This window comes from Alexandromys fortis, unplaced genomic scaffold (genome assembly GCF_014885135.2).
Source record: "Alexandromys fortis isolate MF-2015 unplaced genomic scaffold, M_Fortis_MF-2015_v1.1 scaffold_90, whole genome shotgun sequence".
Classification (NCBI taxonomy): Eukaryota; Metazoa; Chordata; class Mammalia; order Rodentia; family Cricetidae; genus Alexandromys; species Alexandromys fortis.
The window spans coordinates 7057537-7082442 of NW_026067985.1; the positions used below are offsets into that span (position 1 = coordinate 7057537).

At 46.7% G+C, this 24906-nt stretch overlaps 1 protein-coding gene across 3 annotated transcripts in view; it reads right to left on the reverse strand.

Annotated features, from left to right (window-relative positions):
• Positions 1 to 24906, reverse strand: part of Acad10 (acyl-CoA dehydrogenase family member 10) — a 40157-nt gene that overhangs the window by 12208 nt on the left and 3043 nt on the right. For all 3 annotated transcript variants that reach the window (XM_050159114.1, XM_050159112.1, XM_050159113.1), the window contains exons 2-11: positions 22615 to 22817; positions 18560 to 18708; positions 15236 to 15430; positions 14126 to 14284; positions 13023 to 13176; positions 11610 to 11751; positions 8495 to 8563; positions 5159 to 5340; positions 3294 to 3444; positions 961 to 1106 (exon numbers count right to left, since the gene is read on the reverse strand). In XM_050159114.1, the coding sequence (XP_050015071.1) occupies positions 961 to 1106; positions 3294 to 3444; positions 5159 to 5340; positions 8495 to 8563; positions 11610 to 11751; positions 13023 to 13176; positions 14126 to 14284; positions 15236 to 15430; positions 18560 to 18708; positions 22615 to 22801 (1534 nt within the window). In that variant the 5' untranslated portion in view covers positions 22802 to 22817. The remainder of the gene's footprint in view (positions 1 to 960; positions 1107 to 3293; positions 3445 to 5158; positions 5341 to 8494; positions 8564 to 11609; positions 11752 to 13022; positions 13177 to 14125; positions 14285 to 15235; positions 15431 to 18559; positions 18709 to 22614; positions 22818 to 24906) is intronic.

Below are 24906 nucleotides of genomic sequence, written 5' to 3' on the forward strand. Positions count from 1 at the left end.
TTTACAGCTTGTGCTAGCCGATGACCCGAGGCAAGCATGAAGCTCCTATTTTACAGATTTTTCCTCTCAAGGTTTCAGACCAGATTAATAGTAAACAAAGGAATGCAGCTTCTGATTACTCCCAGCCCACAACTCTCAGAGAGATGCCATCCTAAACCAGACATTTGATGACAAACAGTCCTAGAGGAGGGGGAATATACAACTAAGTGGAAAAATGAGATCATAAAATTATATGGTCATTGGTTTTGGTCACTTAGTCACTGAATCAAAGCATTGTTTCAATAACAGACCGGGTGCAATGACACGTGCCTGTAATCCCAGCACCGGGGAAGTGGAGGTAGGACTGGCAGGGGTTTGAAGCCAGCCTCAGTGACACAGAGTTTAATGACAGTCAGCCATGAGAGACTGTCTCAGAGCAGATAACCCAGAAATAAAGACAAAGATAGATACACACAGAGAATAGAAGGTATATGTTGAGACTGGGCATATCAGCAAGAACCTGTCCAGACACAAAATCAAATGCAAGCTGGGGATACAGCTCAGTGTTAGAGTGTCAGCCAGCATGCACAAAGACCAAGACTCAACTCCCAGGACAAAAGAAGAAATGAGGGGGCTGGAGAGATGGCTCAGCGGTTAAGAGCATTAAAGGCATGGTGGCTCACAACCATCTGTAATGAGGTCTGGCGCCCTCTTCTGGCCTGCAGGCAGACACACAGACAGAATATTGTATGCATAATAAATAAATAAATATTTAAAAAGAATAACATTTCTTAAAAAAAAAGAAATAGAAATGGAAAGGAAAGAGAGAAAAAATGCACCATGGGTGAAGGGAGATGCATCCCATTCCCACCCCACACTCCAGTGATACAGTTATTCAAACTACTTGCAACTCACTTTTAAGCCCAGCACAGTCACCGCCACTCCAGCCAGTGCGTGCCACAGTGCTTAACTGGCTCCTACCTTTTAGAATGGGAAAGCTGGACGGCAGGTAGTGAAGCAGGCAGCTGTAGGCCACATCCGCAAAGGGATCCCCTAATGTAGAAAGTTCCCAGTCCAGGACAGCGAGCACCTCTGGCTTTTCAGGATGGAATATTAGGTTATCCAGCCTGAGGAGCCACAGAAGGAATGAAGATAGCTGAGAAGACTCCATCCGCACCCCCAGGCCCACCCTCCACCAGCCTGTATGCTGAGCCTTGGCCAGCCTCTAGGGCTCTGGGGTCCTCAGGACCAGCTGGCCTCAGCCCGTCAGCAGCACCAGCGGGGATGTTTATTTAATTGTTCTCCCCTACCAAGGCCACTGCTCTGGCCAGGAGCCTCTCTGCAGTTACCCCTTCTGGATTCACTCCCTCCCTGTGACGGCACTAAAGCAAGCCTGCAGATTCTTTGACACACTTGCCACCAATTCTTCACTCCAGGAAACACCTGGCCTCTAATCAAAGTCGAGTGGAGGAAGTGATGCTGAGGGTTTCCAGGTGGTGGAGGTCAGTGAAGGTCATAGCTTCTTTAGCACACTCGAGCTACCAGGGGTCCCGTTAGCCAAGGGCCACCATACTAAGAAACCACAAAGCCACAGAGAAGGGCCTGAGGAGCCCAGCCACAGCCAGAGAGCCACACTGCTGGAAGTGTGCTGTCCTGTCCCGGCTGTCAGCAAAGAGGCCTTGGGGAAGTCTGCCACGCGGTCTGTTACAGTAGCGCATGCTGGCCCAGGTAAGCCAGCTGGTTAGGAATGGCACTGTGGCTGCGGTCTGTCCAGTGGCTTCCGAGCCACACTGCACTCCTTTTAAACTCTCCAGGGGCCTCTGAGTCCTTTCGATTCCTGACTGGACACTAATGCAGGCTTGACTTAAAATAAATGGGAGGAGCTGGAGAGGGGGCTTAGTGCTTATGAGCACTGTACTGCTCTCGCAGAAGACCGAGTTGGGTCCCAGCACCTGGTGAAGTTTGGCTCACAACCACCAGTTCCAGGATCTAATCCCTTCTGGCCTCCACGGCACCGGTTCTTCACCTGCGCACATAGACACTTCATCAAAAGTAACTAAATCTTTAAAAAAAAAAAAACAAACAAACCAAGCATTCAACAATACAGGGAATGGCACATGACCCCATGTGCCAACTTCCTCACAGAAGTCACACCTGCTGCTTGGCTTTTTCTTTCTTTTTTTTTTTTTAAACTTATTTATTATGTATATAGTGTTCTGGGCACCAGATCTCATTACAGATGGGTGTGAGCCATCATGTGGTTGCTGGGAATTGAACTCCGGACCTCCGGGATAGCAGTCAGTTCTCTTAACCTCTGAGCCATCTCTCTAGCCCTTGGCTGCGTTTTCTTTTTCTTTCTTTCTTTCTTTCTTTCTTTCTTTCTTTCTTTTTTTTTTTTTTTTTTTTTTTGGTTTTTCGAGACAGGGTTTCTCTATGGCTTTGGAGCCTGTCCTGGAACTAGCTCTGTAGACCAGGCTGGTCTTGAACTTACAGAGATCCGCCTGCCTCTGCCTCCCGAGTGCCAGGAGTAAAGGCGTGCGCCACCATCGCCCGGCCTTGGCTGCTTTTTCTTAAATGTCTAACACACAAACACCTCAGGTTCAGCTAATGGCCTCCACCCTCACTCCCCACCTTCCTTGAACGTGGTCCACATCTGTCTCATATTTTTCTGTCTCTCTTAGCTATGCACACTTAAAAATCTACAGGTTGCATTCTCTCAATCCTTGGTGAATTTGCACAAATATCACACGTATTTATCTTTTCTCCTCAGTATGATTCCCTTCAGCCTTATTTAGGTTGACTCATGTAGAGTCAACCGGTTTATTTTATCTGCTAAGCAGAATCCCAGCACACCACGGAACCACATGATTTATCGTGTGCTACAAGCAACAGCAGGCTGGCATCTTTGCCAAGATCCCTCGAGGTGCCAGGCTGTGCTAAGGTGGACCGACGGCTGTGGCAGTTTCGCTTGTCTGCTTTACTGGCTTTACGCTTTCAAAACCAGCAGTTTCTGTTCCTGCCTCCTACAAGGTGCCCTCTTCCATAGAGTGGCAGGTGGAACTCTTTGACGGTAAGTGTTAGCTCTAAGGGGAGCACATGCTAAGACCAGGGGAGCTTTTCCAGTGATTTCTTCAGGCGTGGCCCCCGCTGAGAGGCCTTTAGTCCGCTGCTGTCTCCTGCCTGCTCTCACACGCTCTAAAGTGATGATTCCCATCTGTAATTCGGACCAAGACCACAGGCTCAATCTTCCCCTGCATGGGCCTTGCCCACAAGTTTCCGCATGGGGTTACCCAGCCCCCTGGAGCTGTGTCTACCTGAAGTCGCCATGCACCACTGTGGTTCTCTGTTGCTTGGGAATGTGCAGTGGCAGCCACTGGATAAGCCTCTCCATCGCTGGGATGCTGCTGGTTTCCGCTGCTCGGTACTGCTTGGTCCAGGTTTGCACCTGGCGAAGAATATAGTCCCCTGAGGGAAAGAGGGTTAGGATATGGCATGTTGTTTCAGCAGCCTTCAGTGCTCGATACATAAGTTCAGCAGAGCCATGAAAACGTCAGCAGCTCTGTGACAGTGCCCTGTGTCTGAACTTGTTCCTGTGACGGGGAAAGTCCTACGTGAAACTCCTGTCATTGTGGAAGTCACTTTGCTTCAGCTGGTTCACCATGGTCTAGGCACTAACCCCTAACCCTCTTTGAAGGCTTGTGAGCTTTCAAACAGGCAGGAATATCCCTTCTTGGTTAAGTTTAACAGTGGTAGGTTAAGAGCATGGATCTGGAGTCAGGTTACCAGGGGTGGGCTCTAATTCTGCCGCCATCCAACTGTGTGATGAGAGGTACCCTACCTAACCCTGCTGGGCCTTACTTTCCTCACCATGACCGGGTCTTCCCAAAGCTAAGGATACAACACATAAAGTTGAGCCTGGCATGGTGGCGCACACCTTTAATCCCAGCACTCAGGAAGCTGAAGCAGATGGATCTCTGAGTTTGAGGCTAACCTGGTCTCCAGAGTGAATATCCAGGGCTACGCAGAGAAACCTGTCTCAAAAAGTCAAATAAATAAATAAAATAATATTAAAGCACATAAAATTGAGGTGGGAAGATATTTCAGATAAGTTCAAGGCCAGCTTGGCAACTTAGTGAGGCTCCAGACACAGCAAGAAAAGTCTGTCTCTCTCTCTCTTCCTTTTTTAAAGAGGTCAAGGCTGGGCAGTGGTAGCAATGCTTTTAATCCTCAGAAGGCTAAGGCAGGAGGATTGCTGTGAGTTTGAGGCTGTCCTGGTCTACAGAGTGAGTTCTAGGACAGCCAGGGCTACACAGAGAAACACTGTCTTGAAAAAGCCAGAAAAACAAAAAAACAAAAAAACCCAACAACCTTACACACCTCAAAAGGGGCCAAGTATGGTGCTATACCCTGTGATACCAGTACTTGGGAAGTATAAGCAGGAAAATCAGGAGTTCAAAGCCACCCTTAACTACATTTCTAGTTCAAGGCCAACCAGGGGGTACAATTAGACTCTTCTCAAATAAAATTTTATTTGTTTATTTGTTTGGTTTTCAAGATAGAGTTTATCTATAGCCCTGGTTGTCCTGGAACTTGCTCTGTAGACTAGGCTATCCAGAGATCAGCCTGCCTCTGCCTCCCAAGCGCTGGAATTAAAGAATTGTAACACCACAACCTGGCTCAAATAAAATAAAATATTTTTTTTAAAGTAAGAAAAGGCCAGGCGATGGTGGCGCACACCTTTAATCCCAGGACTCAGGAGGCAGAGTCAGGTGGACCTCTGAGAGTTCGAGGCCAGTCTGGTCTACAAGAACTAGTTCCAGGACAGGCTCCAAAACTACAGACAAACCCTGTCGCAAAACAAAACAAAACAAAAAAGTAATAAAAGAAGGAAGAGCTGGAAGGAGGAAGTATATCTTAACTACTATGATCAGCATTGGAAAGAAAGAAAGGATTAAACAGTTTAGTAACAAAAAGTGGCAAGGAGAGCAGAATCCTTAACTAAGCCCATGACATGGCTTATCCAAGGATGAAATGAGTGGTAAGCAGAACCAGTTATGGTCAGCCTGGGTTTAGGAGGTGGGCAGGGCTGTGTGTCAGCACCCCAACCACTGAGCCCCCAACAGCAGAGCTTCGCTTTGTGAGAGGAACTGCCTGTGGAGGAAGGGCCACCCCTGCGCACCTTGCTTCCCAAAGCTGTCCAGGCCCGTGGCCTGCAGGTCCACACTGTGAATTCTGCACAAGACTTGATTCATGGCAGCATATATGGCCTGCCGCTGGTCGGGCTCCAAGCCTGGCAGGGAGGGGTCTTTGTAGATGACGCCTGGGCAGTACTCCATCAAGTAGAAGGGGGTGCCGACGATGCTGGCAGGGACACAGACGGAGGTGGGCATTTCAGTGACTCAGCCGTGGAGCCCCTCAGTTTCTGTGAGGAGAATTTGGGAGGGGGCAGAGCTCCTTTGCCTCTAGGTGCAGAGAACTGAGAGTGCCCATCACCTCTCCCCACCATGCCTACCCGGGTGTGCAGACAGCCAGCATCCTCTCGCTTCTCTCTGGCCCATGTGTAGAAACCACCGAAGAGTTTTTTTTTTTAATTCAGTTTTTCAAATTTATTTTTAATTTATTTATATTTTATGTGCTTTGGTGTTTTGCTTGCATCTATGTCTGTGTGAGGGTTACAGACATTTGTAAGCTGCCATGTGGGTGCCTGGAACTGAACCCGGCCAGGTCCTCTGGAAGAACAGTCAGTGCTCTTAACCACTGAGCCATCTCTCCAGTGCCACTGAAGAGGTTTTAATGTGGTAAGTATAAGGCCAAATTGTTAAAGAGGAGGAGTACCAGCTTTAAGTACCACTTCTGTCCTTGACTAAGCTGTGTATCCCAAGGAGACTCACTGAGAAGCCTATACAAATGTTTTCATTTTTCATTTGGATCTTTTGAGACAGGGTCTCACTTCATAGCATTGGTTGTCTTTGAACTCCAGATCCTCCTGCCAGAAGAGGTGGTTGGACTCCCTGGGACTGGAGTTACACGTGGTTCCTATTCTCTTTTTCATCCAGTTTTAAAACGAAGAGAACAAATACACAGAGGTCCTGGTGTAGATCTACTTATACATGGGGCAGCTATTTGACATTCCTCCTCGTTCCTGATGCCATCTGCCACCTTACTTAAAGGCACTGAAGGCACATGTACCACCTTGTGGTGTGTAGTGATATTTCATCTGTATTTTCATAATAGAGTTTGCCTGAGATTATAAAGCAAAACAGCCACACTAGTTAGCCATAGAGGCCAGGCGGTGGTGACGCACGCCTTTAATTCCAGCATTAGAGAGGAATATAAGGCAGAACGAGACAGGAACTCACTCTTTTTCAGTCTGAAGATTTCACAGAGTGACTTGGCGGCTTTGTTTTTCTGATCTTCAGGATGAACCCCAATATTTGTCTCTGGGTTTTTCTTATTTGTGCTACAGTGGTGTTCAGGTAATTTGCTATCATGTTATTTTTTAAAATTTATTTTTATTGCATGGGCATTCATGTTTTGTCTGTATGTATGTCTGTGTGAAAGTGTCAGATCCTCTGAAAATGGAGTTACAGACAGTTGTGAGCTGCTATGTGGTTGCTGGGAATTGAACCTGGGTCCTCTGGAAGAGTAGCCAGTGCTCTTAACCACTGAGTCATCATCTCTCCAGCTCCCTTGCTGCCCTGTTATTAGCCATCTTTTGGTCATGACTAGAAAGTACTTTACTGCTCTAAAAGCGGTTCTAAAAATTATTCTGCGAGGGGCTGGAGAGATGGCTCAGTGGTTAAGAGCGTTGCCTGCTCTTCCAAAGGTCCTGAGTTCAATTCCCAGCAACCACATGGTGGCTCACAACCATCTGTAAAGAGGTCTGGTGCCCTCTTCTGGCCTTCAGGCACACACACAGACAGAATATTGTATACATAATAAATAAATAAATATTAAAAAAAATTATTCTGCGCTTACCCTGACTTGAAACATATTCTTCTTTTTTGTTTTTTAACGTGTGTGGGTATCTTGCCTGCATGTATGTCTGTGCAGCACATGCGTGTCGTGGAGGCCAGAAGAGGACATTGGATCCCCTGGAACTGGGGTTAGAGCTGTGAGCTGCTGTGTGGATGCTAGGAATAGAACCCGAGTATTCTGTGAGACTGGCAAATGCCGTTAACCGCTGAGCCCCCTCTACAGTTCCATCAAACACATCCCGGAAGAGCTAGGGAGATGGCTCAGTCAGTAAAATACTTGCTGCACACAGCATGAGGATCTGAGTCTGATCCCCAGAGCTCACAGAAAACAAAACAAAACAAAACCCCAAACAGGGGTGGTGGTATGCACTAGCAGCCGCAGCTCAGGAGGGGCAGACAGGCAGATCACTGGGCTTTCCGGCCAGCCTAGAGGGCTTTAGGTCCCAGTGACAGAACCTTTGTCAAACAAACAAGATGGCTCTTTAGGAATCACACTCAAGTGTAGCTTCTACATGCATGCACATACATACGCATTCATGTTCACGAACATGCATACACATTCTTGGGAGTCAGTTGTGGTAATCCTAACACTGTGGGGGCTGAGGCAGAAGAATTGTGAATTAGAAGTGTGTCTGGACTACACGGTAAGAGCCTGTCTCAAAAACTAAATAAACAGGCATGTAAATTACTCCATATATATGAAAAGAACATGTGGCAAATATTAACAACATCGTAATCCGAAGTATAAATAGATGTTTCCAGGGCTGTGTTTTCTTTCAATTGTTCTACATGCTTGAAAACCTTCCTAATCAAAAATTAAGAAGAGAGACTCAACTGGGGGATCAGCTTAGTAGGAATGAACATGTTTGCTTAGCATGTACAAAGCCTGGGTCTGTCCCAGCACCACGCAAACAGGCCTAGCACTCAGGAGGTCCAAGCAGAGATCAGCCATTCAAAATCATCCTTGGATACATACAATTGTCTCAAAGGCAGACAGACAGACACAGAGAGAGAGAGAGCGATTGCTACAGCAGTTTAAAAGAAAAGTGCAGGGCATGGTGGTACACCCCCTTAATCCCAGCACTCAGGAAGCAAAGGCCAGCCTAGTCTACATAGTTCCAGGATAGCCAAAGCTACATAGAGATCTTGTCTCAACAAACAAACAACAAAAAACAATTTTAAACCACAACAAAAAAGAACAAAAGCAAGCAACATGAAACTCAGTGGACTCTGTGTGTGTGTGTGTGTGTGTGTGTGTGTGTGTGTGGTGTATATACTGTTTACTAAGAGAAAGATCTCTCAATGTAGACTCCTGCCTCTGGGCCCCTAGTGCTAGAATTACACTGTACCACAGCCAGCTAAGTGGGTATGTTTTTTGGAATCTTAAGAAAGCTATTTTGGATGTGGCTGTGACAGGTTCTGGGGGAGGTGGCTACAGTTGATTTTCTCAGCTCTAAGGAATGGGCTCTTGAGTCGGTAAATGGGATTTTCTCTCTTGTAGTCTGAGGACACACGGCAAAATACACACAGGTCTTTACCTTGAGTCTTCACAGAGGTCAAGGACAGTGGGGACAGGGACACCAGCATTCCTGAGGGCTTTCATTATCCTGCCAGGACAAATGAAAAGACATCATTGTGAGCAATTGCTTTTCCTATTTAAAAAATAGTCCACTGTTGGGGTGGGTTCAGTTGGTAAAGTGCCTGCCACACAAACATCCCAGCACCCATGTCAAAACCTGAGCATGGCAGCACGTGCCTATAACCCCAGTCTGGGAGTGTGCCTGGGGTGAAGACAGGCAGAGTGCTGAACTCACGGACAGGCATGACTTCAGGTTTACTAGGAGACCTTTATGTCAAAGGTGGATAAGCCACAGGGCAGTACACACCTATAGTCCCAGCACTTGGGAGGCTGAGACAGGCAGGTCTCTGAGTTTGAGGCCAACCTGGTCTACACAGTGAGTTCCAAGCCAGGGATACATAGCAAGACCCTGTCTCAAAAAAACAACAAATGGCTCTGTGGTTAAGAGCACTGTCTGTTCTTACAGACAGCTCAGGTGTGGTTCCCAGCACCCACGTGACAGCTCACAACCTTCTGGAACTCCAGTTCCAGAGGATCCAACACCGTCCTTGCAGGCACTACATGCATGGAGTGCATAGACACGTGTGCTGGCAGAACACCCATACACTAAAGGTGGGGAGTGACCGAGACAAGACCTGACTTTGACTTTGGGCCTCCATATACAAGAACATGTACAGGCACGCCAAATGCATGTGTGCACATATCATACACATGCAGAACACATAACACATGCAATAAAAATAAATTTACAATAGTATGGTGGAGGTGGTGCTGTATCTCAGTGGTAGGAGTGGTAGGGCCAGGCATACACAGGCCCAGGGATCCATCCCCACTGTGGCGGAAGGAAGAGAGGGAAGGAAAGAAGAAGGGAAGGAGGGAGGGAAGGAGAAAGGGAGGAAGACCACATCAAGCACAGGTGTGTGCCCGTGACCTAGCATCAAAAGTCAGGAGTCAGGAAAAGAAAGAGAGGCCAAGACATCACATTCTCCTTGTGCCCCAAACTTGCCCTTTCTTACGCACTCTGCACTGCAGGGGAAAGAGGAGGAAGTCTTTCTTGAGAGACTCCAGTCTAGGCTTCTAGTGGGTTTGCCCCTCCTCTTTCGGATATCTGGAGCTAGAATTCTGTATTATGTGTTTAAACTGTCCTGGTGGCACAGGTCTGTAATCTTGGCTACTAGGGAAGCTGACCTGAGCAACCTAGAGACCATGGCTACAAGAGTGCATGGTAAGAACATGTAAAACCATTTCTCCATTATTGTGTATGTATGTATACACGATGTGGGGCACATGTGCCACAGCATAAATGTAGAAGTCAGAGGACAGCTCTGTGGGGATGGCTCTCTTCTTCCACCTTTATGTGGGTTCCAGGGAGTGAACTCAGTTCACTAGACTTGTGCAGCAGAAAAATCCTGCTCAGGAAAAACAAACAAACAAACAAACTTCTGTTTAAAAGGGCTGGGAAGTTAGCTCAGTCAGATATATGGCTGCTGCATAATCATAAGCACCAGAGTTCAAATCCTGGCACCTACACATAAAGTCCAGCATAAAGGTGTATGCTGATAATCCCAGAGTGGGGAGGGGGAGATGGGTGGTCCAGGGGGCTTACCAGCCAGTCAGCCAATCCTAGTCACTGAGCCCAGATCCCAGTGAGAGATCATGTCAAGAATCAATGGACAGTAAGGATCCACACCAAGGCTGGCCTCTAGCTTCCACATGTACATATACAAACATGTACACACTTATGCACACCCCACAGACAAATAATTAATTGAAGTAAATTAAAATTAGCTGGGCGGTGGTGGCACACTCCTTTAATCCCAGCACTCAGGAGGCAGAGACAGGTGGATCTCTGTGAGTTTGAGCCCAGTCTGGTCGACAGAGCGAGTTCCAGAACAGAATCCAAAGCTACAGAAAAACCCTGTCTCAAAAAACCAAAGCCAAAAAAAAAAAAAAATTAAGAATAATTTAAAGTAAAAAGAGGGGAGTGATGGAGCACCCCTTCAATCCCACTGGCGAGGCATAGGCAAGAGAATCAGGAGTTCAGGGTCATCTTTGGGTAAGTCTGATGCCAGCACAGGCTATATGAGACTCCCAAAAAGGGAAAAGAGAGAGAAAGAAAAAGAGAAAAATTGGGTACTTGGGAGGCTTAGGCATGAGGATCATTTGAATGCAGGAGTTAGAGACGAGTCCAGGCAACAGTGAGACCTCCTTATTAAACCAGAGGCAGAATGAAAGGAGGCAACATGTTTCTCCTCTGGTGGAAATTGGTAATTATAGTTTTAAAAGCTTCAGGGCAGTTGGGTACATAAGAGGCAAAGGCAGGTGGATCTCTATGAGTTTAAGGCCAGCCTGGTCTATAAAACCAGGGAGTCGGGGATACACAGTGAGGCTGGAGAGATGGTGTGGTATTTAAGAGCACTAGTTACTTTCCCAGAGGACCTGAATTCAAGTTACAGCACCTACATAACAGTTCACAAGCACCGGTAACTCCAGTTCCAGGGGAGCCACCACCTTCTGACTTCCATGGGCATGTGGTGAATGGACGTGTGTAGGGTTAGGCCAGCCTCTAAGGGGGCGGACTTGCCTCTGGCGAATGTTTACTGATAAATTGCCTGCACAGAAGCCTGCCCTTCCCTTCCTATTTCCTGTGCTCCGCGGGAACCTTGGTTTTGTGAGTCTGGTTTTTCCATTAAAGTTGTGCAAATATTTATTACAATTTGTCTTCATTAATCTAAGCCGCCACAGACATGCATACATGCAGGCAAAGCATTCATACACATAAAATAAAGAGCATGTACTGCTATGTTCTTCCAGAGGATCAAGTCAGCTCCCAACACCCACACAACAGCTTACAACCACCTGTAACTCCAGTTCCAAGAGACCCAACACCCTCCTCTTGTCTCCATGGGTACCCACACTCACGTCCACACACACACACAAATATGGAATGTTTAAAGGAGGGAGAGACTTCAGAGCAGTCCCACAGAAACTGACTTGACAGTTTAGGACTGAGCTTGTGTGCTGGGGACACCAGCTGGCCAGTCACCTTCTGCTCCCCTCACCCAGAAACTTACTTGAACTCCCTCTCTATGGCATGGGCAGAGGGAAGGAGGGTCCCTGGGGGTTTCTTCCTCAGAACCAGCTGACGATCAGCCAGCCTGATGTAATATGTTGGATTTGACTGTCCATGATCAAACTGCAGGAGCTCCATGGGGCCTACAGGTTTGACAATACAGAGCACTCAGAAGGGAGCCAGAACCCAGATCCTAACCGATGGGAATCCCTTCTCCCAATGCAGCGTGCCTCTGGGAGGTATGATTTCCTCCTGTATGGTTCCCAGCAAGAGATGCCACTCTCCCCCTCCCAGAAACAACAACTGAGCCCCAGGCTTAAACACTCAGAGCCACATGCGGTTACAGGACAGCAAAGGCCACTTCCTTAACACAATGGTCACCTCTTCTCTCCGTATGGGTGTATAGCTTGTTGCCAACTCCTGCCTGGTGAAAACATGCCCTTGGGTTCTGTTTATCAATCCTAGCTGTCATGGCCACACATCTGGCCCCACAGAATGTCCTATGCCTGAGATCAAAAGTGCTCTTGTATGTCCCTCATGCATGCTCTTCCAAACCATGTCTGACACTGACAACAGCTGACAGGAGTCATGTGGCGCCAAAGCTGCCTACAGGACACACACTTTCCCAGCTCTTTTGCAGGCTCCTGGAAGAGGCAGACCTCAAAAACTCTCCACTTTATAGTAAGATTTGTTCTGCTTGGCAGGAGAGTGAGCAGCCACGGGAGTTGGCCATTGGCTGGCATGGTCTCGAGGCCTTCGGTTCTGGGGGGGTGCTGCCAGGAAACCCAGGCTAGAAAACAGCATGCTATGAAGCTATAAATAAGAGCTTTTCAGAGGACCAAGTTGGGGGAAGGACTCACCAGGAAAGTTTCAAAAGCTCTGGATGCCTTCTTTCAGAGGGTAAAACAGACAGTGAGAGGAGCTGGGAAGAGGAGTCACCTTGCCACCTTTTAAATAATGCAGCCTTTTCTTTTTTGGTGGTGCTGGGAACAAAACCAGGACCTCAGCCATGCTAGGCAAGTGTTCTACCACTGAGCTAGATTCCCAGTCTCTTGTAGACCAGGCTGGCCTCGAACTCACAGAGAGCCACCTGCCTCTGCTTCCTGAGTACTAGGATTAAAGGCGTGCGCCACCACTGCCTGGCTAGATTCCCAGTCTCTAAAATCATATAACATACAGTCACCATCTCAAAACAGACTACTGTCTAAAAAGTCAGACTCACTCACTGAACACAACGCATCTCCAAGCTCCGTCCTCCTCAGTGGCTAGTCTGAGGCAAAGCCAGACCCACCAGACTCTGAGATGGAGGCCTGTGGTGAGGGGATACCCAGAAGAGCACCGCATAGTCCATCAGGGTGGGGCAGTGACAATCACACTGTGTGGAGAGAGTCCCCTAACAGGAAAGCTGCCCTACCATGGGTCCCCAGCAAGCCCTTCAGGTACTTCTCCAAGGCATCCACTGGAATCTCCATGGTCTTCCTCACAGGACGAGTGTTGGGAATACCCCCAGACAACGGGAGACCCACAAGAGCTTCCAACTCCTTCACTGCTGCTTCGGGTTGGCCAACCTGGTTTCAGGAAAAATCATAACTTGTGCCCATCAATCAGCTTGGCCCTCAGCCTGCCTGTCTCCAAGAGGACCACCCCTTAGAGAGCAGTGGTTCTCAACCTCCCTAATGCTGTGGCCCTTTAATACCTCATGTTGTGGTGACCCCAACCATAAAATTTTCATTGCTGCTTCATAATTGTAATTCTGCTACTGTTATGAATCATAATGTAAATATCTAATACGCAACCCTTCAGGAATGGTCATTTGAGCCCTCCAAGGGGGTTGTGACCCACAGGTTGAGAACCACTGGCTTAGAGGGAACTGCCCAGAAGTCAGTTCTCAGACAATGGCCTCTGGAGCCTTTGCTCAGCTCAGAGGAAGCACAATGAGTTTCCTCTTCCGTCTAATGCCGAGCCTTGTCATCACAGGAGAGTACCATCCACAGGTTCTCGAGAGGTCAGGATGGTGACACTCCCTACAATCTGGAAAGCTACACTAGCAGGATCTGGAGTTCAAGGCTGGTCTGGGATACAAAAAGACTATCTAAATCAAAAGGACAAATAAAAAAGCCCATATCATACTTGTAGAGAGGGCCGAAGGCTGGGCTGGAGTGGAGGCTGTCTCTGTGGCCTGTGAGTTCAACAGTGATAACTCAGACGAACTAAACTGGCTGGGAACCCCCACGCACATGGCTTCCATACTTCACAGCTGTGACCTAAAGTGACCCTTGTGGCTGTGGCTCCTGGCCCCTCCATCTAGAGGAGCACTGCTCAGCCAGTCTGTCAGTCAAAGGACACTTTCCTCACACTGCCTACTTCTCACACGGCAGTCATGAGCAGCTAGTTACAGACTTCATAGTTAGAGCTTGAACACTGTTTGAAGGGAGTCACCAGGAAAGGCTGCGGGCACAAAGAGGAAAAGGTCACAGGGTCATGCTTGTGCTGACTAAGCAGACACATCAGGATTACCTTAATGGTGTGAATGCCCAGGCTGGCAGCTGCTTTTAGATTTTGTCCCAGGTCATCAAGGAAGATGGCCTCTGAGGGCTGCAGGCCCAGCCGCTGCAGGCACAGCTGGTATATCCTGGGGTCTGGCTTACAGACGCCTTCCAGGCAGGACTCCACCACCTGAGGGAGAGAGGAGCGGCCTAGAGGTGCAGCTTCCACAAGCTCACTGGCGCAGGGTTGTTTACTATAGCAGGGAAGGGTTGTTATGTAATGATGTTGCCTTCTTAAAGCGAGGGACTGGAAAACCTGGGGACACAACCTAGGGGCCGCACTCAGTGCCAGCCCCAAGGAAAGGAGCCATGAACCTCATAAACGCCCATCATGCTGTACGAAAGGCAGGAAGGACTCAGGTCCTCAGGCTCTATGGCAAGCACCTTTACCCACAGAGCCATCTCACAGACAACAGTGAGGGATTATGGGATGGCTCCAGTCTGGAAGTCAGCATCAGACAGGAGGTGGAGAAAGAGTCAGAATCCACATGACATGTGAGGGACGATGGCATGTAAGCGCAGGTAAGGGTTTCAATGTGGGATGTCTCCACCTCATCAGTACTTGCCTGTGAGCATTGCAAGAGCCCTGTTTTGCTATGAATGCCTTTAGTCTCAGCACTTGGAAGGCAGAGGCAGGAAGATCTGTGTGAGTTGCTGCCTGGTCTCTATGTCAGGACCCTGTTTCTTTTTTGTTTCTCTCTCTCTCTCTCTCTCTCTCTCTCTCTCTCTCTCTCTCTCTCTCTCTCTAATTAACACACACTCACACACACACACACACACACAAAGCAGCACACACAAAGCAGGCCAATCTCTGTGAGTGAGTTGAGTTCCAGGACAGCCAATGCTATACAGAGAAATCCTGTCTCAAAAAACAAAAACAAACAAAAAACCAAACAAAAACCCAAAAAGCAATCAAACAAAAAAAAGGCAAAAAATAAAAATAAAAATCACTTCTAACGTATTATGTGTAAACCTAACTTGGGCAGCTGTGTGAGTAGAAACCCACTTACAGGAGACTGCTAGCAGGCAATATTTAAGACTGTACCCAGACTGTCTCCATCACATCCATCACCTTACTTACCACATCAAACTGTTTCCGGTCCAGGGGCAAAAAGCTTTTCCCATTGGAGAGATAAAAATTATTGGTCAAGACTGCAGTCTGAAGGCCTCCTGCTCTGATCTGAGAGATGGCCTGTGTCATCACTGGGAACTGCTTTGCCACTTGCTCACTGGTCAGCAGAGAGAAAAATGAGTTCACGGGCACAGAAGTCTTTGCCTGTGAACAGGAGAGGAGACAGGAGAATTGGCAGGCATTCACCAGCAAGAATTCATTCCTGGCATCTTACTGCATAGGCTTGCTGCCTATGGCTTTAGGGGGTTCATTTGTATTTTCAGAGGAGTTCTCAGAATATTGGCCAGACAAGCCTCAACTCCCTGGATTCAAGTATCTTTCTTCCTCAGCCTCCCTAGTAACCAGGCAACATGTAGATATCACTGGCTGTGCTATATGTCAGTCTTTAGAAGCTCATCTAGAAACTGGGGTTTAGGGGGCTAGAGAGATGGCTCAGTGGTAAGAGCATTGCCTGCTCTTCCAAAGGTCCTGAGTTCAATTCCCAGCAACCACATGGTGGCTCACAACCATCTGTAATGAAGTCTGGTGCCTTCTTCGGGTCTGCAGGCATACACGCAGACAAAATGTTGTATACACAATAAATAAATAAATATAAAAAAGAAACTGGGGTTTAATTCAACCCTGGGGAGTTAAGGAGGGGTATCTCAGCTTTGATGTTAGCCAGGGTGGCAGGGAGACCCCTTCTCAATCCCTGCCAAAAAAAACAATAACAGAAAAGCAAGCCCCTGCACTTGGAGCTAGAGTTAGAATAACTAAAGTAGCCAGGGATGTGTTCCCACTCTGGTCTCAAGAGTTCTTCAATTCCACTCTTGGATTAACAGTCAAACGTCAGATCAGCAAAAGAGGATGCATTAGCCTGGCAGAGGTGGTGCAAGCTTTAATCACAGCACTTGGGAGGCAGAGACCAGGACAGCCTGGGCTGTACAGNAAAAGCCAGCAGTGGTGGCACACGCCTTTAATCCCAGCACTCAGGAGGCAGAGGCAGGCGGATCTCTGTGAGTTCGAGGCCAGCCTGGTCTACAAGAGCTAGTTCCAGGACAGGCTCCAAAGCTAAGAGAAACCCTGTCTCAAAAAAACAAAAAAAAAAAAAAAAAAAAAAAAAAGGAAGGAGGAAGGAGGAGGAGGAAGGAGGAGGAGGAGGAGGAAGAAGAAACATTAAGCTTTAAAGCATATTCAGATGTCATCTACTGTTAGTAACCTACAGCACTGGACGACTTTATGCTCTACCTTGTGTCAGCTTTATACATTTTAGTTTCTGAGTAATTTTAGGGTCTTTAAATATTTTATTTAAGTATATTATTATATGTGTATGGGTGTTTCACCTGCACCATATGCTTGCCTGGAGCCCTCAGGGCCCAGAAGAGGGTATTGGAACCTCAGAAGTGGAGTTGTAATTGGTTGTGACCTTGTGGGTGCTGAGGATTGAACCCTGGTCCTCTGCAAGAGCAGCAGGTGCTCTTACCCGCAGAGCCATCTCTCCAGCTCTATTTTTCTTTGTTTTTAAATTCCAGTATGTGTGGGTTTTGTAAACAACAGGTTTCAAAATCTGAAAATGCCAAGGCTTGTGGGCTCAGGTAAATTTTGTAATAGCTATACTGAAATGTAACTAACACAGCCAGTGTGCCAAGTTAAGGTGCACAGGTCAAGGGCTCCTTCATTTTATTTTTGTGTTTTTGAGACAGGGTCTCACTATGAGGCCATGGCTGACCTGGCGCTCACAGGGATCCCTCTGCCCTTGCCTCCCTGGAGCTGAGGCTAAAGGTGTGCACGCATGCTCAGCTCTTTCGTTTTGCTCAGTCCTCCTGCCTCAGCCTCCTGCATGTTAGGAATAGAGGGATGGGCCACCACACCCAGATGATGGTTTTAGTCCTCACAGAGTCATGCAACCATCACCAGTGAATGAGAACTTAGCACCCTAAAGAGAAATCAGTCATGAGCAGTTTCTCCATTTTCTCTTCCTAGAAACCTAATTGTGCTTCTTGTACCTGCAGCTGAAGCAACATGGCATCTCGCCAGCAGGAACTCAGTTGTCACCCTTTGACCTTTGGCCTGCTAGCATAATTCTGAGGCTTACTGTTATTTTTAGTATTTTTAAAAGTACATTTATGAGGGCTGGAGAGATGGCTCAGAAGTTCACACTGGCTGCTCTTCCAGAGTTCCTGAGTTCAATTCCCAGCAACCACATGGTGGCTCACAACCACCTATAACGAGATTTGGTGCCCTACATGCCAGAACACTGGCATATATATACACACATATACATACACATACTAAATAAAGAAATCTTTTTTTAAAAGTACATTTATTTATATGTGGGTGCGCAAGTGGCATCTCACACTTGTGGATGTCAGAGCACAACTTTCAAGAGTCAGGTCCCTCCCCCCATCATTTTGATTCTGGCAAGTGATCTCAGGTCATCAGGTTTGGTGGCAAGCACTTTCACAGGCTGAGCCTTCTTTCTGGCCCACTGTAAATATTTTTTTTTATTTTCTCATTCAAATTTAATAACTGTAAATATATTTTTGTTTTGTTTTGTTTTTCGAGACAGGGTTTCTCTGTGGTTTTGGAGCCTGTCCTGGAACTAGCTCTTGTAGACCAGGCTGGTCTCAAACTCTGCCTCCCGAGTGCTGGGATTAAAGGCGTGCGCCACCACCGCCCGGCAACTGTAAATATTTTTAAGCATATAAGTCAGCAGCATTAGACACACTTTCACAGGTGCTCACCAGCACACTGTCCTTCCATGGAACCTACCACTATATTTTAAATTGTATTTCAGTGGAGCTATGAAGGTTACAGACGTTACTGTAAATGAAAAGCTTAAAAGAGTGTACAATGCAGAGGAAATGGTCAATGTTTATTGATTTAATAAGCTTTTGGCTCAAAGTCGTTGTGCTGAGGGCTGGTGTTTCAGTATCTGCTGTATCTTACAGTAAAAAGCACAGCTATTTTTTCATACACAAACTCAAAGCTGAAATGCCTCACCATGGAAGCAATAGCTTAAAAATAGAAAGACTGGCTACTAGGTTTTCATTTTAGTTCGTTTAAATCAATTTATGGCTGAATGCTAGTACCTTCAAGGCAAAAAGAACAATATAAAAAGTTAAACATGGAAACTCATGCCTGTGACCCAAGTACCTAGAAAGTGGATGCAGGAGGATCAGTTCAAAGTCATCTTGGGCTGCAGATTGAGGTCAAGACTGCTGTGGGCTACATACCTTGTCTCAGCAACCCTCCCCTGAAACACGAGAATGGAAAGAAATGTGTGTCACTCACGATTTCAGAGCATAATCTCCCAAATTCTTCCAAGAAGCCCTCTGTCGTCATCTCTCCTCTCATAAACCTCATCCAGGGTCCACTGTCGCCATCTCTGATCAAGGCCTTCAGTATAGTTCCAGAAGGAATATGGTTCTGCACCTCCCACTCTGTAGGACACAACAACACACACCAAATAAGGAACAACAACAAATGGCTGAGGATCCCGGGAGTGACTGCCCAGATCCTGTGGCATCACTGGCGGCTGCAGGGGCTCCTGGGAAGGCTGCACTGTCGCTCTGACATCAAGAGGAGAGACTCATGGACGGGGCACAGCGCTTCTCACGGCCCATTCCCACTCTCACTTGAGCTTCCTGCAGAGGCCAGCAAAGGACATCAGGTCCTATCTGTAGCTGGAGTGACAGGCAGTTGTGAGCCATGGGGTTGGGAACTGAACTCAAGTCCTCTGCAGAAGCGGTAGGCACGCTCTAGCATCCAGTCATCTCTCCAGCCCATAGCTTCTGTTTGGAAGCTCCATTTCTGAAAAAGTGGAGCCTGGGCCTCGAGAGTGGCAGTACAGAAAGGTATAAGGAGAGAAGGAACGACATTCTTCAGAATGACTGTCACAGCAGCACACACATGCAGGGAACAGCAAAGCTTTACGGCAAGGCTCCCTTAGCCTCCAAGCACTCTGAAGGGCACAGCCTTTCTGTTCGTCCCGGAGTTGGCAAGCATGTCAGGAATCTGGCACCCTCATGTACAGTTCTTGGATGTAAACAAGTACAGCCTCTGTGGAAAGCAATTTGGCAGTTTCTGTCAAAATTCCTCAATGTATGTTTGGTGCTTTAATTTCACTTCAGGAATTTTCTTCCAGATATATTTACAAAGCAAATGATGGTTATGCACAAGCATATGGAATCGCAGGTAGAGAAAAGAGTTTGCAAGGTAAATGTATTTGGATAAAGGCTTGTCAAGTCAGTTATGGTCATGGCTCAGGGACCACATCCGTCTCTGAATTCTCAGGTTTTGTTTCTTTACTTGGCTTGAACACAAGGCAAGCATCCTACACGGGGTGCACCCTAGCCTCCTACCTGCTGAGTCTTCCTGGAATGCAGTCATACCTGTGCTCACAACAATGCACAGGTGACTAGCTTAGAAACTTACCTGTGGCAGAGATGGTACAGCTCATAAAATTAACTGACAAGAGTCCTCAAAGGAAAAGCTTGTTAACCCCTGGAGTAAACCTAGGGCTATTGACATGAAAGCATACGGAAAGGCAGGGGGTTGGAGGGAGGTTACCATGTAGAGTGTGTGCTTAGTATGTACAAGACCTGCCTAGATCCTACCACCATGAAAAAGAAAAGTTGGCAAAATAATCTACCAACTAAGAAAAAATGTAGAGAGCAGTCTGTCTACAGAGTGCTCTACTGCATGTGTGCATATACATATTCTCTACTACATGTGTGCATGTACATATTTTCTACTGCATGTGCGCATGTACATATTTTCTACTGCATGTGCGCATGTACATATTTTCTACTGCATGTGCACATGTACATATTTTCTACTGCATGTGCGCATGTACATATTCTTTACTGCATGTGTGTATGTACATATTTTTCTACTGCGTGTGTGCATGTACATATTTTCTACTGCATGTGTGCGTGTACGTATTTTCTATTCCATGTGTGCGTGTACATATTTTCTACTGCATGTGTACGTGTACATATTTTCTACTGCACCCTCAGGCACCCACGGCTATGTTCACAGATACAAGTGTTTGCTGGGAAAACAAGAAACTTTTCTCAATGGTGTCTACTCACAGAATTCTGAAACCTATTGAAAATGGAGGGCACAGCAGCAAGTGTCCTTTGCTTTCCTTATTTATATGTGTGTGCATGTGTGTACACACGTGTGAAGACAGGATGACAGCCTCCGATGTTATCCTCAGGAATGACATCCATCTCCTTGTGACTGGAGCTCACTAATCAGGCTAACCTGGCTGGCCATCTGAGGTCTGTGGCCTCCAGCTACCCAGCACTGGTATCACCAGCACAGGCCACCACACTCAGCATTTTCATACGAATTCCAAGGACATGGCCCAGAGCCTCATGCTTCTGAAAGGAGCGGCTACTGGTCTCTCTCCCCAGACATCCTTTCATATTCTTTTTTTAAAAGGTTTATTTATTTATTATGTTTATAATATTCTTTCCATGTATGCTTGCATGCCAGAAGAGGGCACCATATTTCATTATAGATGGCTGTGAGCCACCATGTGGTCGCTAGGAATTGAACTCAGGACCTCTGGAAGAGCAGTCAGTGCTCCCAACCTCTGAGCCATCCCTCCAGCCCCTCCTTTCATATTCTTTTAGCCCGAGTAGTCCATAAATGATGTTGGTACAGATGGGTCTATAGCCCAGGCTGACATCCAACTCACTGTGTAGCCCAGGCTAGCTTTGAACGCTCAGTGATCCTCCTGTCTCACTCTACCAAGTGTTAGAATTACAGGTGTGAACCACCCTACCTGGTTAAAAAAGAATTTCCTTTTGCTGGTGTTGTTTTTGTTATTTGAGACAGGGTTTCTCTTTGTAGCCCTGGCTGACCTGCAACTTGTTTTGCAGACCAGGCTGGCCTCAGACTCACAGAGATCTACTTGCCTCTGCCTCCTGAGTAGAAAAGAATTTCCTAACTAAGACTTGAAAGCCTACAACTATAAAGGAAACAAAACACAGATGGTTTTAATGGTATTTTTAATGAAATTTTAGTATGGATCCTTTCTCAAAAAGAAAAGAAAGAAAAAATCTCAAAAATATTATAAATAAGCGGGCAATGGTGGCGCACGCCTTTAATCCCAGCACTCGGGAGGCAGAGGCAGGCGGATCTCTGTGAGTTCGAGACCAGCCTGGTCTACAGAGCTAGTGCCAGGACAGGCTCCATTTGGAGCCACAGAGAAACCCTGTCTCAAAAAAACAAAAAAAATATTATAAATAAATCAAAAGATGAGAGGGCAGAGAGATGATTCAGTAGTTAAGAGTGTTTACTGCTCTTGAAGAGAACTCAGCTTCCATAGACACCTGTATATATATAAACTTAGGCAGGCACACACAAATGCATATAAAATAAAATTGATGAATAATTCTTCAAAAACATTAAAAACTGCTCCTCAATATAACAAAAGGCTCTTACTAAGGTTCAGAAAGAAATATCAGGAACTTGGGCTGGAGCGAGGGCTCAGCTGTTAAGAGCACTGACTGCTCTTCCACTGGACCTGGGTTCAATTCCCAGCACCCACATGGAAGCTTACAACTGTCTGTAACTCCTGTTCCATGGTGTCAAATCCCATAAAGGCATACATGTGGGCAAAAACCGCCAATGAACATAAAATAAAATAAATCGTATATATATACATATATATATATGTATACACACATGTATATACATATAAACACTAGGAGCTTACAGAAAAAGAACTCTGTGACCTATTAACATATTAAAAACAGGCAATTGGAGAATATGGGATATTAGAAAGACAGAGTGACAAACATGGTGGCACATGCCACACTCCCTTAGTGGTACTAGGTATATGACCTAGGTGAGAGTCCTGACTTTCCTAGAACTCGCTCTGTAGACCAGGCTGGACTCGAACTCAGAGATCCGCCTGCCTCTGCCTCTCAAATGCTGGGATTAAAGGCATGAACCACCACCGCATGGCTGGATTTGCTTCTTTCTTCACTCAGTTCATCTTAAATTAGTTAATCTCTAAGGATTAGAAATTATGAACTACGGACTTTGTGCTGGGTTAGTTTATTGTCACATTAACACAAGCCAGGGTCATCAGGGAAGCATGAACCTCCATCACGAAAATGCCTCCATCAAATGGTTCTGTGGGTGTGGTATTTTGAAATAAAATGCCCACAAGGGAGTAACCCCAATTTAATGACAAGACAACTTCGACTCAAAGCCGTTGCATCAAACACTGCTATTAACTGGAGCTTAGAATTGGAATCCAGGGCCTGTCTGTCCCCCACCCTCCCCTTTCCCCACACCAACCCCCAAAGTGAGAGTACTGAGCTCACCAGCAGCCACGGTTCCAGGAGAAGGAATGAGAACTCCGCCCATGTCAAAAATGACTGCTCTGTAGCTGTGGCCTCCAGAATGTGTCCAGCGCAGGACGCCCCGCTGCCTGCCCAGGGTACTTCTCAAGGCAGCGGTCCTCCATGCCCAGTGGAGAGCAGACGGCTGAAAAAGCCACCTTATGCTCATGGCAGGGGGGCACAGGCTGTGTGGGAAGAAGGTAGAGAGCAGCTTGATCCAGTTCCCCGAGCTAGAGGTGTCACCACATGCCTCAGCTGATGCCCAACAAGCACTCGAACCCCACACAGCTGGATTCGATGACTCCACCAAGGGGACCTTCACCCATCAACATCTACATCCATAGAAAGGGATATTGAGCCCTGACTCTCCTCAATCCCAACTCAGCTGCCTCTTCCTCCAGAGCACCTCCGCCTCCCACCTTCTCTTCAGGGACCTCGAAAGCCCCTCTACCTCTTCTCAATCCTCCTTCCAACCTTCCTCCTTCATCAGCCAGAGTAATCTATCAGAACTGCAGATGTGATCACCTTGTAACCTCATTTTTTCTTGTTTTTTAGAGACAGGGTTTCTCTGTGTAGCCCCGGCTGTCCTGGAACTAGCTCTGTAGACCAGGCTGACCTCTGCCTGCCTCTGCTCTGGAGTGCTGGGATTAAAAGCTGGCATCACCATGCCCAGTTTAACCCATTTTAAAACCTTCATTGGAGCTGCTGAGGCAGGACTGGTGAGTTCACGCTAGCCTAGGCAACTTGTGCATTAATAACCTTTTCCGTTGCGGTGACCCACTCCCTGACAGAAGCAGCACAAGGGAACGATTTGTTCTGGCACACGGTTTCAGAGAGCTCAGTCCGCGGCTGCACGGCTCCATGAACTTGGCCAGAAAGAACATCATGGTGGCAGGAAGCAAGACAGTAAAGAGATATGTACTTCACAGCCAAGCAAGAAGCAGAGGGAATATGGGAAATGGCCAGGGTAAGATGCCACTTCCCACAAAGACATCACGTTATCAATCCATCATGGGATCAACCCACTGATTGGGTCCAAGCTCTCAGAAGCAAACTGTCTCTGGACCCCTTCCTTCACCAGAATGCCAAGAGGCCTGCTTCCCTAACTTTGGAGGCCTTCTTAATCAAGCATAAGACATCAGGCACTTATTGGGGCTTGCTGGTGCACACCTTTTATCCTAGCACTGAGGAGACAGAGGCAAAGGATCTCTGTGAGTTCCAGGCCAGCCAGGGCTACCTAATGAGATCCTATCTAAACAAACAAAAACACACACACCCCAGGTAAAAATAAAAGAACTCAAAAATAAAAAAATAAAAAGCAATTTTTCTTCTTTTTTCTCTTTTATTTCTGCTTTATTTATTTACTTATTTATTCTCTTTTATTATCTGCTATGCAAGATGGTTTCCAATTCCTGGAATCAAGCAATCCTCATGCCTCAGCCTCCCCAAGAATCTGGTATGGCTGGCACATATGGACACATATGGACTCAACTAACATAAGATTCTAAAGTGGCAAATATTGAAAATGACATGATGTACTTTTTCATCAAAAATTGGATCTAGGGCTGGAGAGGTGGCTCAGAGGTTAAGAGCACTGACTATTCTTCCAGAGGTCCTGAGTTCAATTCCCAGCAACCACATGGTGGCTCACAACCATCTATAATGAGATCTGGTGCCCTCTTCTGTCTGTAGGCACTCATACAGACAGAACACTGTATATATAATAAATAAAAAAAAAATTGGATCTGCCAGGCATCTGCACTGTGGTGAAAACATACAACACACAACACACACACAGATAATCAAAAATAATCTTTTTTAAAATTAATTTACTTAGCTGGGCGTGGTGACACAAACCTTTAATCCCAGCATTTGGGAGGCAGAGGCAGACAGATCTCAGCAAGTTCGAGGAGAGCCTAGTCTATAATGTGAGTTCCAGGACAGCCAAGGCTACACATTGGAACCCTGTTTCAAAAAAACAAAACAAAAACTAAAGAAACAAACAAACAAATAGCTGCATTCGGTAGAAAAGAAAAAAAAAAAGCTTGCTTGGCATGGTGGTACACACCTTTGATCCCAGCACTTGGGAGGCAAAGGCCGGTGGATATTTGACCAGGTCAACCTGGTCTGCATAGTTCCAAGACAGTCCAGGCTATTACACAGAGAATCTCTGTTGTGAAAACCAACCAAGCAACAAATGCACGCAAACTTGAAGGCTGCTGAGCTTCCTCTCAGTGTCACTTCTCTCCATGCCAGGGCCAAAGCCTAGGAAGG